General features: G+C 38.9%; 1 protein-coding gene across 1 annotated transcript; it reads right to left on the reverse strand.

Annotated features, from left to right (window-relative positions):
- Window positions 1–8,259: 8,259 nt before the first annotated feature.
- On the reverse strand, window positions 8,260–11,733 carry LOC148023427 (uncharacterized). The gene is made up of 2 exons (XM_087696382.1): window positions 11,056–11,733; window positions 8,260–10,366 (listed from the first exon to the last, which is right to left on the reverse strand). The coding sequence occupies exons 1-2, from the start codon at window positions 11,731–11,733 to the stop codon at window positions 8,912–8,914; spliced, it is 2,133 nt and encodes a 710-aa protein (XP_087552508.1). The 3' UTR covers window positions 8,260–8,911.
- Between the last annotated feature and the right edge of the window lie 1,020 nt (window positions 11,734–12,753).

Genomic DNA, 12,753 nt, shown 5'->3' on the forward strand with positions numbered 1-12,753 from the left:
CGAAGCTCTTACTGGAACATCCAAATGTCATATATCTAGGAGCATCTGACCCAAGTAACTTACAAAGCTCTTATTGGAGCATCCAAGTAACATATATCCACAAGCATCCGACCCAAGTAACTTGCAAAGCTCTTACTAGAGCTTCAAATAGGCATACATAATCGTGAATGATAGCCAATATCAAGATTCAAAGCTCAAATCTCAGCTCAAAAGCAATCTAAAAGCATAACCAAGCATGTAAGTTCAATGGTATATCCCAATGTAGCATCCAAAATTCTTGAGAAGTATTCAAGAGCAATAGGCATACAAGATCTTTGATAAAATAGTATGATGCCCTATTATTCCAGCAATGAAACAACCTCTATAAATTGATCCAAATGAGATCAATAGAAGCCCAAGATGTATCCCAAATAGAAGAGAAAAAAGATATGTGTGTACGTGTGTATATACATTATGAGGGCCATAAGAACTTTGCAAAGACAAGGATTGTTGCCTCACAACTTACAAGAGAATAGCTTGAGGAAGAAAAAGAACTTATTCCTTTATGAAAAAAGGATGAAGTACAACGATATATTTCTTAATACAACATTGATACAAGACAAGACCTCAATATAACACTAGATCAAAGACAAGACGAGTACTAGAGATAACTAGAACTAGAGAGGACTTACCTCATAGGAGCCTCACAACTACTGTTTGTGCATAGTAAAGATGCCTCTATCTACACTACCCTCTATTTAGTTCACACACAATGACTGCACACTTGTACATTGTAGGTGGCAGGTTGTTGGGGGTAAAGGTGCCCGTGCCTATACCACCTTGTATTTACCTCACACACCATGATTTCACACCTATACATTGCATGTGATGGGTGCTCGTCTCATTGTCACTTTATTCTTTATTTTTTCAATGACAATTGAATAAGTGAAAGCCAGTCACACATATTGATTGTTGGAGTTTCCACATCTTGTGTGTGTCTCTCTCTCGCTCCCTTGCTCGATCCTCCATAGCTTGCATCTTTCTTGCTTCCTCTTACTCATGCTTCTGGTCAGGCTTCTTCCTTCAATTGGTATTAGAGACAACTAGTCAAGGAGCTTCTTCATCATTCACTTTAGCCCAAATTTGAATATCTACAACTCAATTTCATGGCACCCATTTTGCTTCAACACTTCAAGGTCATCATTAATCTTCTGCTTGTGCCTAGCCTGATTGGGCATTTTTCGAGAGTCTTGAGACTTGCTTGAGCACTCTATAGTGCTTCTTTGCTACCATATTCACCTCTAGAACAATAGTGTGACCTACAACAATTTGTGCCATTTTTAAAGCTCTTATCCCTGGCACTCCTATAGGCATTAGTAGCTCATCTGGATCTTATAACACTTGGATAATCCTTTGGCAGCTCATTGACATTAGTACTTGCTCCTAATCATCATTTATGAGCTCCCAAACTCTATCATTGATGTAATATACAGTAGACCTAATGTATATAGGTTTGGGATAGTTCTATTTCAGGTTCTAGAGCTCATTCATGGTTCTATTGATGCCCATATGCACATTATTGATGTTGGATCACTTGTGGATGTGTTGAAATGCCTTTGGGATGCATTTGAGCTTGCATTAGCTCAATTTTGATAGGGTATTTACTGTTGTACACTGTTTGGAAAGTAAGCTTTTAGACTGAGAAGGTTTTACCTATTGAGGCTTGATGCTATTTGGGTATGCCATTTGCATGTATTGATGTCCAGCATTGATACTTGGACCCAAATATGATTATGGATTGCTTTACCACTCATCTTTGAGCTATATTGGATGCTTTGGAGCTTTGGCTTTATGCTTCATTGCTTTAGTCATTGACATTATAGATTTTGAGGACTTACTTGGGTTTCATGCTCCCGGATATATTGGAGGATGTCTATGGGCATCCAAATGTCATGTATTTGATGTATTGAGCCTTGCATTGCTCTTTCATACTCAAGATATACTTTAGTGGATACACTTCTAAGACATTTGCATTTACTTGGATATTTTACATTAGAGCTTTGAATCTTTTATGTAGTTGAGCTTGATTTACTAAGATAGTGGGACTCTTGTATTATATGCATTCTCTCTTGGATATTCTTGAATGCAGTTACTCCTACTAATGGGCTAATTTGATTTACATGCTTTGGACCTGAGCACTTATCTCTATCAGTAGGATTTAGTGATGTATACATGCTTCTTGGCTATGTATTGAGCTTAATTACTATTTGCTTAGTCAGTTGTGTATTCGTCAAATCTCTACACTTGATCTTGAGATCTCTTACATACATGATGTCTATGCCTATGGGGTGTATTGGTTACTAACTCCCTTGAGTTTATAACAAATTTTAGTATTGATTGTATGCCTATTCATTGCTAGGTGCTTTTATATATCCCAATTTTTACTCGAATATTCTGAGCAATGAAAGCTTTGTATTTTGTGATTATTTGCCCAAAGTGTTCTTGTCATACTGCTACATTTATTGCAATAGTGTTGTGATTATAGTTTTCAGTACTCTTATTTTTCCCTTAGTTTGGCTGAGTTTTGGGGTTGATTTGTAGTCATTTACAACAACCCATTCTCTTAGATTTTGCATTGGTATACTGTCATTATGACTGGATCTTTGAATGATAGTGCTTTTTTCAACATTGAAAATCTTGATAGCACTAATTTTACCTATTGGAACATGCATGTATAGCAAGTACTAGTCCAAAAGAAGTAGGTTAGCCCTTTGAAAACCAAGAGTGTAAAGCCTAAGGATATTGACCAAAATGATTGGGACGAGTTGGATGAGCTATGTAAATCCACTCTTATATTGTCATTGTCTAAAAAATATGTTTATTTCAATGTTGTGGTACTTGAGGATAATGCTTGGTGTTTATAGAAAAATATATGAAATTTTTTACAAGCAAAGTCTTACTTCACAAATGTATTGGTTGAAATAGCTTATGGACCTTCACATGAAGGAAGGGACTAGTGTGTCCATGCATTTGAATGAATTTTCATTTGCATGGCATTGAGTTTAAGGATAATCTGCCTCCCTTGTTCTTGCTTGCGATAGTTCTCAAGTCATGAGACACTTTTCGTATTGCCATGTATGCTAATATGCCTAAGGATGGTTTGAAACTCTAGGATGTTGAGGATACCTTACTCACAGAGGAGATAAACAAAAAAATGTAAATGCGGCCCATACTTCTCATGCATTGTCTGTTAGGGACAAACATGATGGTAAGAGCAATAATAACCGTTGTGGTAGAGACTCACAGAGGTCTTAGTCTCACAAGCAATCTTGTAGTAAGTCATGTGGTCATAAGTCCTATTTTACATGTCATTACTATGGGAAGTAGGATGATATTTGGCCGCAGTGCAACAAGTTGCATAATGATAAGTGCAAAGAGAAAGGCAAGGACAAAGTGTAAGAAAAGTTTGATGATCGCAACATTGTCCCTAGTAAGTCCCATGTAAAGATTGAATATATAAATGTAGTGCCACCTAAGTCAGATGATGAGTACATCTTAGTAGCTTTCTCTCTTGATGCTTCTTAGTTGATAGATGTTTCCTCTACATATTGTCAATGTTGGTTTCTTGATTCCATGGCCACATTTCATATCACCCCACATAGGGATTGGTTTTAGTCCTATTGTAGCATGATAGGTTCTGTTAGACTGGGAAATGACTTGGCATTGGATATTATTAGCGTTTGGGATATATGGCTGTAATTTCCTCAAGGCAACTCTTTTACTCTGCATAGTGTATGCCATATATCACCTTTGGCCAAAATTCTTTTATTTGTTGTGCTAGAGATTGGGTGATGCATGCTATTATGTATCTTTTATTGATTATGCATGGAAGAATACCCATAGGAATCTTATTTTTGCTCGAGATGCCAAGGCTGGTAGCTCTATCCTTTGCTTGTATTTAGATTTGTTGACCATGTTTTGGCTATGGCTGACATACAACGTGTATCTTTATGGTATCATTGCCTTGGACACATCCTTAAAGGGAATGAAAATGCTTATTTGCAGTATCTTTCGCCTCTTGATTACACATTTTTTAATTCTTGTAGCCATTGTCTTTATGGCAAGTAGACACTCAGTTTTCATAAGAAGTCTAGTATTATGTACATGGGTGAGCCTTTAGCTCTTGTGCATTTTGATACCCTGTTAGTCATTGGGTGGCGTGAAGTACTTTGTTATATTTATTGATGATTATTTGCATAAGATCTAGACATATCCTATTAAGGAGAAATCGAAAGTCTTTTCTACCTTTTAACGTTTGCTTACTCTTGTTGAGAATTAGTCTAGATATAGACTAAAATGTGTAAGTTTGATAATGGGGGTAAATATATATTTAAGGATTTTGAGCAATTTTGCAATGAGAGGGGGTTTCAACATTAGTTGATTGCCCCCTATACCCCACACTAGAATGGTATTGCTAAAGCACATGAACATGACCATTAAGGAAAGGGTCTGAAGTTTGCTTAGTCATGCAAGATTATAGTAGCATTTTTAGGTTGAGGCAATTACTACTACTATACATTTGATTAATAGATTCCCATGTGCTGCTATTGGTTGTTTAGTTTACAAAGGAGGTATAGTCTTAAAAAACTCTCTCATATATGCATATTAAAGAATCTGGCCCATTTACAATCCTTAAACATGTTTGTAAAGTTGCATACAAATTAGATCTACCATCCTCTTGAAATGGTCTACCTCCTACCTTACCCAAATCATCATCTACAAATTATATCTTTCTCAAATCGGCTGACTATATTGGCCTCCCAAAGGAAGGAAAAATAATGGACAAAGTACAAAGAGATGCATGAGCACATTGTTACGAACTACTTTGTATGGATAAAAGGGCACACTGACATAGAGTATGCTATTACTAAAGATGTTATGCTTAACTCTTGGAGTCCTCTCAAGGACAATATGCTTGAAATTGCTCATCAATCACTTGCTATTTTACACTTCCATATTCATCAGCAACCTTCCCAAAGATCATGTCACAAAGCACTTATCAATCTCTATCTTAATATGGTATCTAGTGACATTGGGATCATATTTCCATCTATAAATATACTTTGACCATTATTTTATTCCACAACTATCAAGCTCCAATTGGAATATATCATCTATCTACATGATGAGCCCAAAGTCTATCATGAAGCAAACTATGGTGATCGACTCTTCATCAAGGTATCCATCAACCAAAGCCCAAAGATCTTCATCATCAACTTGCATCCCTTAAATCATTGCATGCAAAGATTGATGTATATCTTTTGCAACAACAAGGACAATGTCTCATGCTATAGTCATCATTGTAATCTTACTTCTCTTCTAGCCAAAATGATTGGCACAAAGTCTTTATATTGCAAAAGAAAATCCTATTTTCTATTAAGGGAGGAAGAATGTTAGAAGATATTGTTAACCTTTTCTAGAGAGGGGGAATGTTAGAATATTAGAATGTAATCATATGAACATGTACTTAGAGAATATTTAGGAAGACAATATCTAGATATTTAGGGGAACTAGATAAGATGGATCTAAAACATGTGGATGATACCTCACTAAGAGAACCTACCATCCACACCTTTTATTGTATATATATGTGTACTCTCACCTATTCCAATATAGAAGTACGTAAGCAAGTGTGCATTACAAGTGTATTCTCCATCTCCTTGTCTCATTATCTCTCTCTTTCTCTTACCATCACTTTCACTACATCTAGATGATGATATCATTGATATCATAAGCATCATTGTCATAACATAAGCAATGTTGATGTAAGCCCTCTTCTAGAAGCTCCAAAAGAATATTTTAGAACCTTGTCAAAATCTCATAGAACTCTCTAGAACCTTCTATTTTCTAAAAGTTTAGTATCTTCTAAAAACTTCTAAAAGATGTGAAAAAGTTCTAGGAGATTATAAAAAGGTTTTAGAAGATTTTTGGAAACATATTAGAATGTCATCTAAATATATTACCACAAAGTTGTGGGTATTTGTGTAGATACCCACAGAAGATGTCATGCAATAGATGTTAGAAGACTAATAGAGCATTTGTGAGACCAAAGGACACAACAACATATTCAAAGTGGCCATACCTTGTGTAAAAAGTTGTCTTCCATTCATAACCTTCTCTTATTCTAACAATATTGTAAGCCCATAAAGATCAATCATTGTGAATATCTTTGCTCTTCCAAGTTGCTCCAAGAGTTTTGGGCTCAAGGGAAGTGGATAATGATTCTTAATCCTTATCTTGTCGAGTCCTCTGTAGTCGACATACATACAATCATAGCCATCCTTCTTCTTGAAAAATAATATTGGAGCTCTTATTGATGACTTTAAGTGTTGTACGAAACCCTTAGTTAGATTTTCATCAATATATTTTTGTAGTTTTGAGTATTCAACTTGAGATAGCTTATAGATGGGGCCAAGGGTGGTTAAGCTTTCTCTTGCAAAACTCGATGGCACAAGCATAAGGTCGGTGCTCATGAAGTATATTTACTTTCTTGTTTTCAAACACATCTTGATAATCATAATATTGAAGTGGGAGAGCTTGCATCAACAGTTCATCAGGCAAAGCATATATTAGAAAACTAGGATTTTTCTCGGTTGCTCCCATGAATACCTTTGCCCCAATGTAAGTTGTGGTCTTGCATTCTCTCTTGCATTTGTTCTACTTTTTGAGTTCTTTTATTGATATTTGGATTGTGTAGTTTGAGATAAGGTAGATCAATGATGATTGGATTGTTCGGGCAACATATAATATTGAATGCAATGTTTGTTACAAAGTCTCTTGATGCTACTTTTATAGAATGAGTTTTGTACTTGACATCCCCTAAAGCAAGATGACACTCACCTATGACTTTTGTAGGAACTTGGCTAGATTTCTCCACAATTGTGATGCCGTGCCTCCTAGTAAACGTCTCATCTATAAAATATATACAAGCTTTGGAGTCCAAATGTGCTTTTACATCCAATTGTCCATGTGGTATATAAACTCTTACCAACAACATAAAACTTTAAGTAGCCTCAACATCTGTGTGTGTGTGTGTGTGTGTGTGTGTGTGTGTGACAAGGGGACAAGAGAGAAAAACATGGGAGACAGATAGAGAGTGGAGAGAAAAAGATCACATACACACAAAGAGCCAATTTTGAGTACCATATCTAGACTTGCAAGGACAAAACAATGACATAGGTGATGCTTATGTAAGCATTGATGAAAGGGCTCTCCTAGAAGCTTCTTAGAATCTCTTTAGAACTTTTTTGAATCTTCTAGAGGTTTGTAGAAGATACTAGGTTTCTTTGTGTCCATGACTCTGTGTGTGTGTCTGTGTGTCTGTGTGTGACAAGAGAAAAACATGGGAGACAGATAGAGAAGAGAGAAAAAGATCATACACACACAAAGCCAACTTTAAGTAACATCTCTAGACTTGCAAGGACATGTAAACTACATTCCACCACATCTACATGCTACCATCCACCTCCCTTTGAGAAAGAATCCCACTGAGGCGGCCTAGAGAGAGAGAGAGAGAGGTTTTATATTCACAACTATGATCTCCAAAAACTGACCTTAAAAAATAACGCTAATATAACCAAACCCCATGAGGGGCTCAAACTAATTCATCTCTATGTGGAATATTTTCAAGATCATAATAGCATCTTTGTATGTGCTATTTGTTGTAGAGTGAGCAAAGTATTTTCTTGCTTAAGGTTATAGCATTGGTATTATCTTGAATCCAAGCACCTAGGCTCTAGATTAATGGTTTGATTTATCAATATGGAACAATGTGGATGCAAACACAACTCAATGTACAACTATTGTTATCTGATATTGGTGTTTGGAAAAGGACTTCCTTTAATTAACTAGTTTAGAGTGGGATGTTTTGGGCTTTATGTGAACACAAATTTTATGTACAACTACATTTTATGTAATATTGATATTTGTGAAGAGACTTGTGTTTGATGATTGTGTTAGAGTTGAATGTTTTTGGTTTCATTGGGAGTCCATCACACTTGTTTAACATATTTTGAAACTCTTCTTAGAACACATTTTTCTTAATCAATCCCCAACTAAAACCTCTTTTCAAATCACATTTTTCTTAATCAACAACCCCAAGGTACGACTTAGTTTGAGGCTTCACTAAGCAAGTCCCAAGTTTAACCTTCCAAAACTTTACAAGACACGAGTGATTGCAAAGTTTGAATTTGGAAACTAGATGTGAAAGTGGTAGTTTCATGAGTCTTGTTATTTAAAAATCCCTCCAATATATTCATGGTGATGGCAAGTTGATATAGGTAGGTATGATAACAAACATCAATTGCCTAGTACGGAGACACACAATCACTCTCCAAGTGTGGAATGTACAATGTCATGGTGAACATATTAAGGCGCGTTACAAAGGATGGGTGGCGTAAGGGCACATGATGAAGTGAGGCATGAAGTAAAATAGAGAATATAGGTTTTTTGAGAAGCATAAGTAGATGTGCTAATGTGTGTTGTCAAGAAGTGAAAATACGAAACTCCAAAATTCCTATGCGAACAAGTAGTGTGCCTCCAACATAAGATAATGAATGTTACTCCTAAGCTATGAACCCAAGAATACGCTCCTTAATTTGAGCAACGCAAGCCGATTGTGTGGTAAGCATCCTGGATTGGTGTGAACGTGCTTCCTAACTTGGGTGATGCCCCTATCAAGCGCTTCCACTAGAATGGGTGTGAATGGTGCAAAGATGAAGCCAGTGTCTGGAACGGGTGTGAATGGATGAAGCCCATTTCAAGCGTCTTGAACTGGTGAGCGCTTTTGGAAGTGTGAATGATACTACACTACGAAGAATCCCTCGATGTGCCGAATGAGTGTCCGCCATGGAGATGAGCTCCTCTGAGTCGATCAATGAATGGGCTTGCTTTTGTCAAGGAAGCCCCAAATCTCTGCAACCTCCTCGGGTGTGAGAGCGATGGGTCGCAGCTGATTGATGTAATTAGTGGCGTTGTTCTTGCTGCTGCTGCCGTTACTGCTGCTGCTGTGGCTGCTCGTATGGTAGCGCCTGGGCGTCGACCTGCCTGACAGCATCGGTGTCGGCGCCGCCGTTAGAGAATCACCATTGCAGGGCACCCTCACCCCGAAATCGAATGACGACGAACTGGACACCACCCTCGACGAGACGCAGGAAGTAGACGACGATGCTGATGGCGATATCGGAGCCCCCCTTGCGTCGATCAGCATCGACAGAAGGTCCTCCTCCGTCAAGTCATCTCTCTCCAGCATCAGGATGATGTCTTCTACTGAGAGAGTGGTGGGTTGGTCTCGGTCTGATGCGAAACCGCTGATCTCGCCTTCATTGATGCCATCATCGATGGTGTGCGGCTTCTTTTCGGGTGCGAGGGGGTCGTCCGCTACAGTGGATGTGTGGAGCAGTGTGTGATGAACACTGGTTTTTGATGGAGAGAGGGGTTGTTCGGTGATGAGCTGGGATGATGGTATGAGGTGAAGCTCATCAGAATTGGACTCTGAGAACAGAACTGCATCACCTGTAGAAACTACAGACAATGGCTGCATCGCACTGAAGCTGTTGTGCAGCTTATCTGAATATCCTTCATCTGTCTGGTCTCTTGGTAGCTTATCGTACCCATGTTTGGCTTGAAAGCTAGCGTAGCTCACCCCTGTTATTATGTCATGGAAGTCCTCTTCTTCATCTTCATCTTCACTCGAATCTTCTATCTCGGTAGATGGAGGAGGGGAATTATCAGTCTTCATTGTCGGAGATTGGTGCAGGATGCAGCTATACTTGCTGCTGTGTCCTTCCTCCTTTGCCTCTCTTACACTTGATAAAAATTCCTTTAACTCTAACAATCTCCCTTCACGCACATCAGGTTCGGGATCGATCCCATAGCTGATGGATGCAACCTCGATGATCTTTTTCTGATTCTCGTGTGGCGGGGTCACTGTACTGGTAGAGCTAGAGGTGTGAGTTACTGGCACAGAGGTCTGTGATGATGATGATGATGATGAAGCTAGTGACGGTGTTAGCAGTGATGTTGATGATGATAAGGAAAATGCCTCAGTCTCGAGATCTGCAATTTCCAAAGGATAAATCATTGCTTCAGTAGATCTGCTGCGGACAAGATGCCTCTTGTGTCTTGGTAGATGGGTTTTGGCAGCAGAGGTCTCTTGTGCATCACTAGAGCTGATCGAACGCTTGAGCTTGGAAGCAGGAGAAGAAGAGATTGATGAGGACGATGATAATGAAGGATTTAAAGGAATCTGTGAAGCTATTTTATCAGTGTTCCTTTCTGCAGCATCGTGACCTGAAGTTTCCTCTGGGAACATGTGCTTGAATCTCACCTGTGTCAACACATCAGATTGAGTCTTTTAAAAGAATAGCACTAAGAGAGATACTATTAAGAAAACCAAATCACTACAAATACTAATGGCCAAAGATAACACGGCACGAAACCTAAGAAATGAGCATTGTTTGTCACATGCATTGACAATGAGAAGCCATGCCAAAATTATTGATATAGTTTGACAGAACCCACAAGCTAAGCTTTCGAATGATTTGCAGCTAACAAATAGAATATTCACGCATTTTGAGTCCTCAAAGAAATGTGTTCAGGAAAAACAAATTGATTGTAAAGAAACTATTATGCTATCTGATAGTCTCAAATCGAATCAATACTGAAGAACCATTATGCTGTATAATTGCTACTCAAGTGTCAAAAGTATAGGAGCATACATGACAACCATTAAAACAATGTGCAAAAGGCCTAAAGGCCTGCAGTTTCTAATTGTAAAGATCAATGCTAAGGTCAACCTTAAAAGGGCTAAAAGTAGCACCTTTTCTTTTTGCATGCAACAGGGAAACATGTCTCCATCAGTGAACAATTAACAGGGCTCTCATTCTTCAAAACCTTAACTGCTAATAATATCACAGCACTGGAGTGATTCTGGCATAAGCTTTTCTATACTTATACTGGTGGATGCCATTACAATAAAGATGCACTTGCTGACAAGGAATACACCCTGTTATGTACCTCCAGCTTGATGCCGTCGCTGTCATCGATCCGGATGCTGAGGTTTTTCGATATGGACAGCCGTGGGTTGAGAATATCAAGTTCACCAGGAGCAGAGTGCTGGTGTGAGTCGAGCCCATTAACATGCCTTCCAGCTACAACATCACCATCGTCTTTATCATCAAGGTAATGCCTTCCAGCTACTGCATTCTCATCACCATCACGTCTATCTAAGACTTGCTCCTCCTTATCTACAAGTCTGCCATCATTCATCCCAGCATTTTTTGACAATGCTGCATCCTCGACATTGCTCATGCTCCTGGCCTGGCCCACAGATTTGTTGTCTTCTTCTCCACCCCAGCACGATTTGCCCTGGATTGCCGCCAGATTGGGACTCATGCGGTTGCTTCCTTTCCTTGCGACTCTGGTTTGCAGCACCTTAGCAGCTTCTACTACCACCACATCAGAGCCTCCATGGAAGAGCTCTAATGTCTTGAATCTATCCTCTCCTTGCATCATCATCTCCTTGGTAGATGAAAAGGCATTTCCACTGCCATTAGCCTTCACGATTTCAAAGTTGAAGTTATCTTCCTTCTCATTGCCATCATTCGTCTTCAATATTTCGAAGTTGAAGGTATTGTTGGAGCTTTCATGGTGCTGAATGCTGTCCTTTCTGCGTTTGCTACAGCAAGAGCCCATGATGGAACGGGAAGAAAAGGAGCTGACGAGCTAGTAGAAGGTAAGAGAAATGGAAAGTAGGCCCGGGCGAGCCTCACCTAAGTACAGGACTACCATTGGAAGTGAAGAAGGAGAAGATGAAGCACAGGGGTCCGTGACCCTTCTTCTAGATAGGCATGACAACGGGAGAATGAACATCGCCGCGCGAGCGAGAGAGAGAGAAGAAGGGGGGATGCACAAAACATACTGAAATGACATGGGGCTTCTGTCTAACACGCGAGGATTGTCAGTGATGAGTGTGAAAAAGAGTAAGGCCTTATTTTTAAAACTAGAGTATAAGGCTGGTTACACATCAAATAAGGGACGCTAAGTCTGTAAGCTTTAACCAATCAAAACACTTATTTAAGGGTTGGGTGTCCGCAATCTTTTACACACTAGAGAGGACATGACCTGTTTATCTCTTAAATAGGTGAACTTCTCGCTCACTTTTGGATAGGGAGTCTCTCTCGCCCACTTTGTAAAGTGACGGACAAGGGTGCACTTTTTACATTTGCAACCAATCAAAAAATATATGAGTTTATTTTTTTTATTTTTTTACAAATTGTGTCCATTCTGTGTATAAAAGTATGATGTCCATGTCTACGCCCTGTTTTAAAAAGTGCATGCCCATACTCTGGGCGAGGGTTGGCTATCCATTTCTTGGTGTGTAACCAACCTAAATTCTAAAGGTAAAGCTTAGAAAATTAAAATAGCACATATTAACCTTAGATTTGATAGGTTTTACCTATCGTCGTGCAAGGACCCAAATTGGTCAACGCCCAGTTTTGGATCTTGAAAAATGCATAAAAGTCTACCTACACTCATTATTAGTAGCATGTTTCCACAATATAGTGCTTTCGACTAAAGCTTTTGAGGCTAGGTTAAGACGAGGGCTGTGGAAGTTGATGCTTGGGGTATGCATTTCTGGGTGGAAAATATCCAAAAGTATCCTTGCCACTGGCCTTAAGTTCACACGATGTAGGCAAAAGAGACTTTCTAAAT

The sequence above is a fragment of the Lygodium microphyllum genome, chromosome 16 (assembly GCF_053477565.2).
Source record: "Lygodium microphyllum isolate KBCC chromosome 16, Lygodium_microphyllum_v1.1.10, whole genome shotgun sequence".
Taxonomy (NCBI): Eukaryota; Viridiplantae; Streptophyta; class Polypodiopsida; order Schizaeales; family Lygodiaceae; genus Lygodium; species Lygodium microphyllum.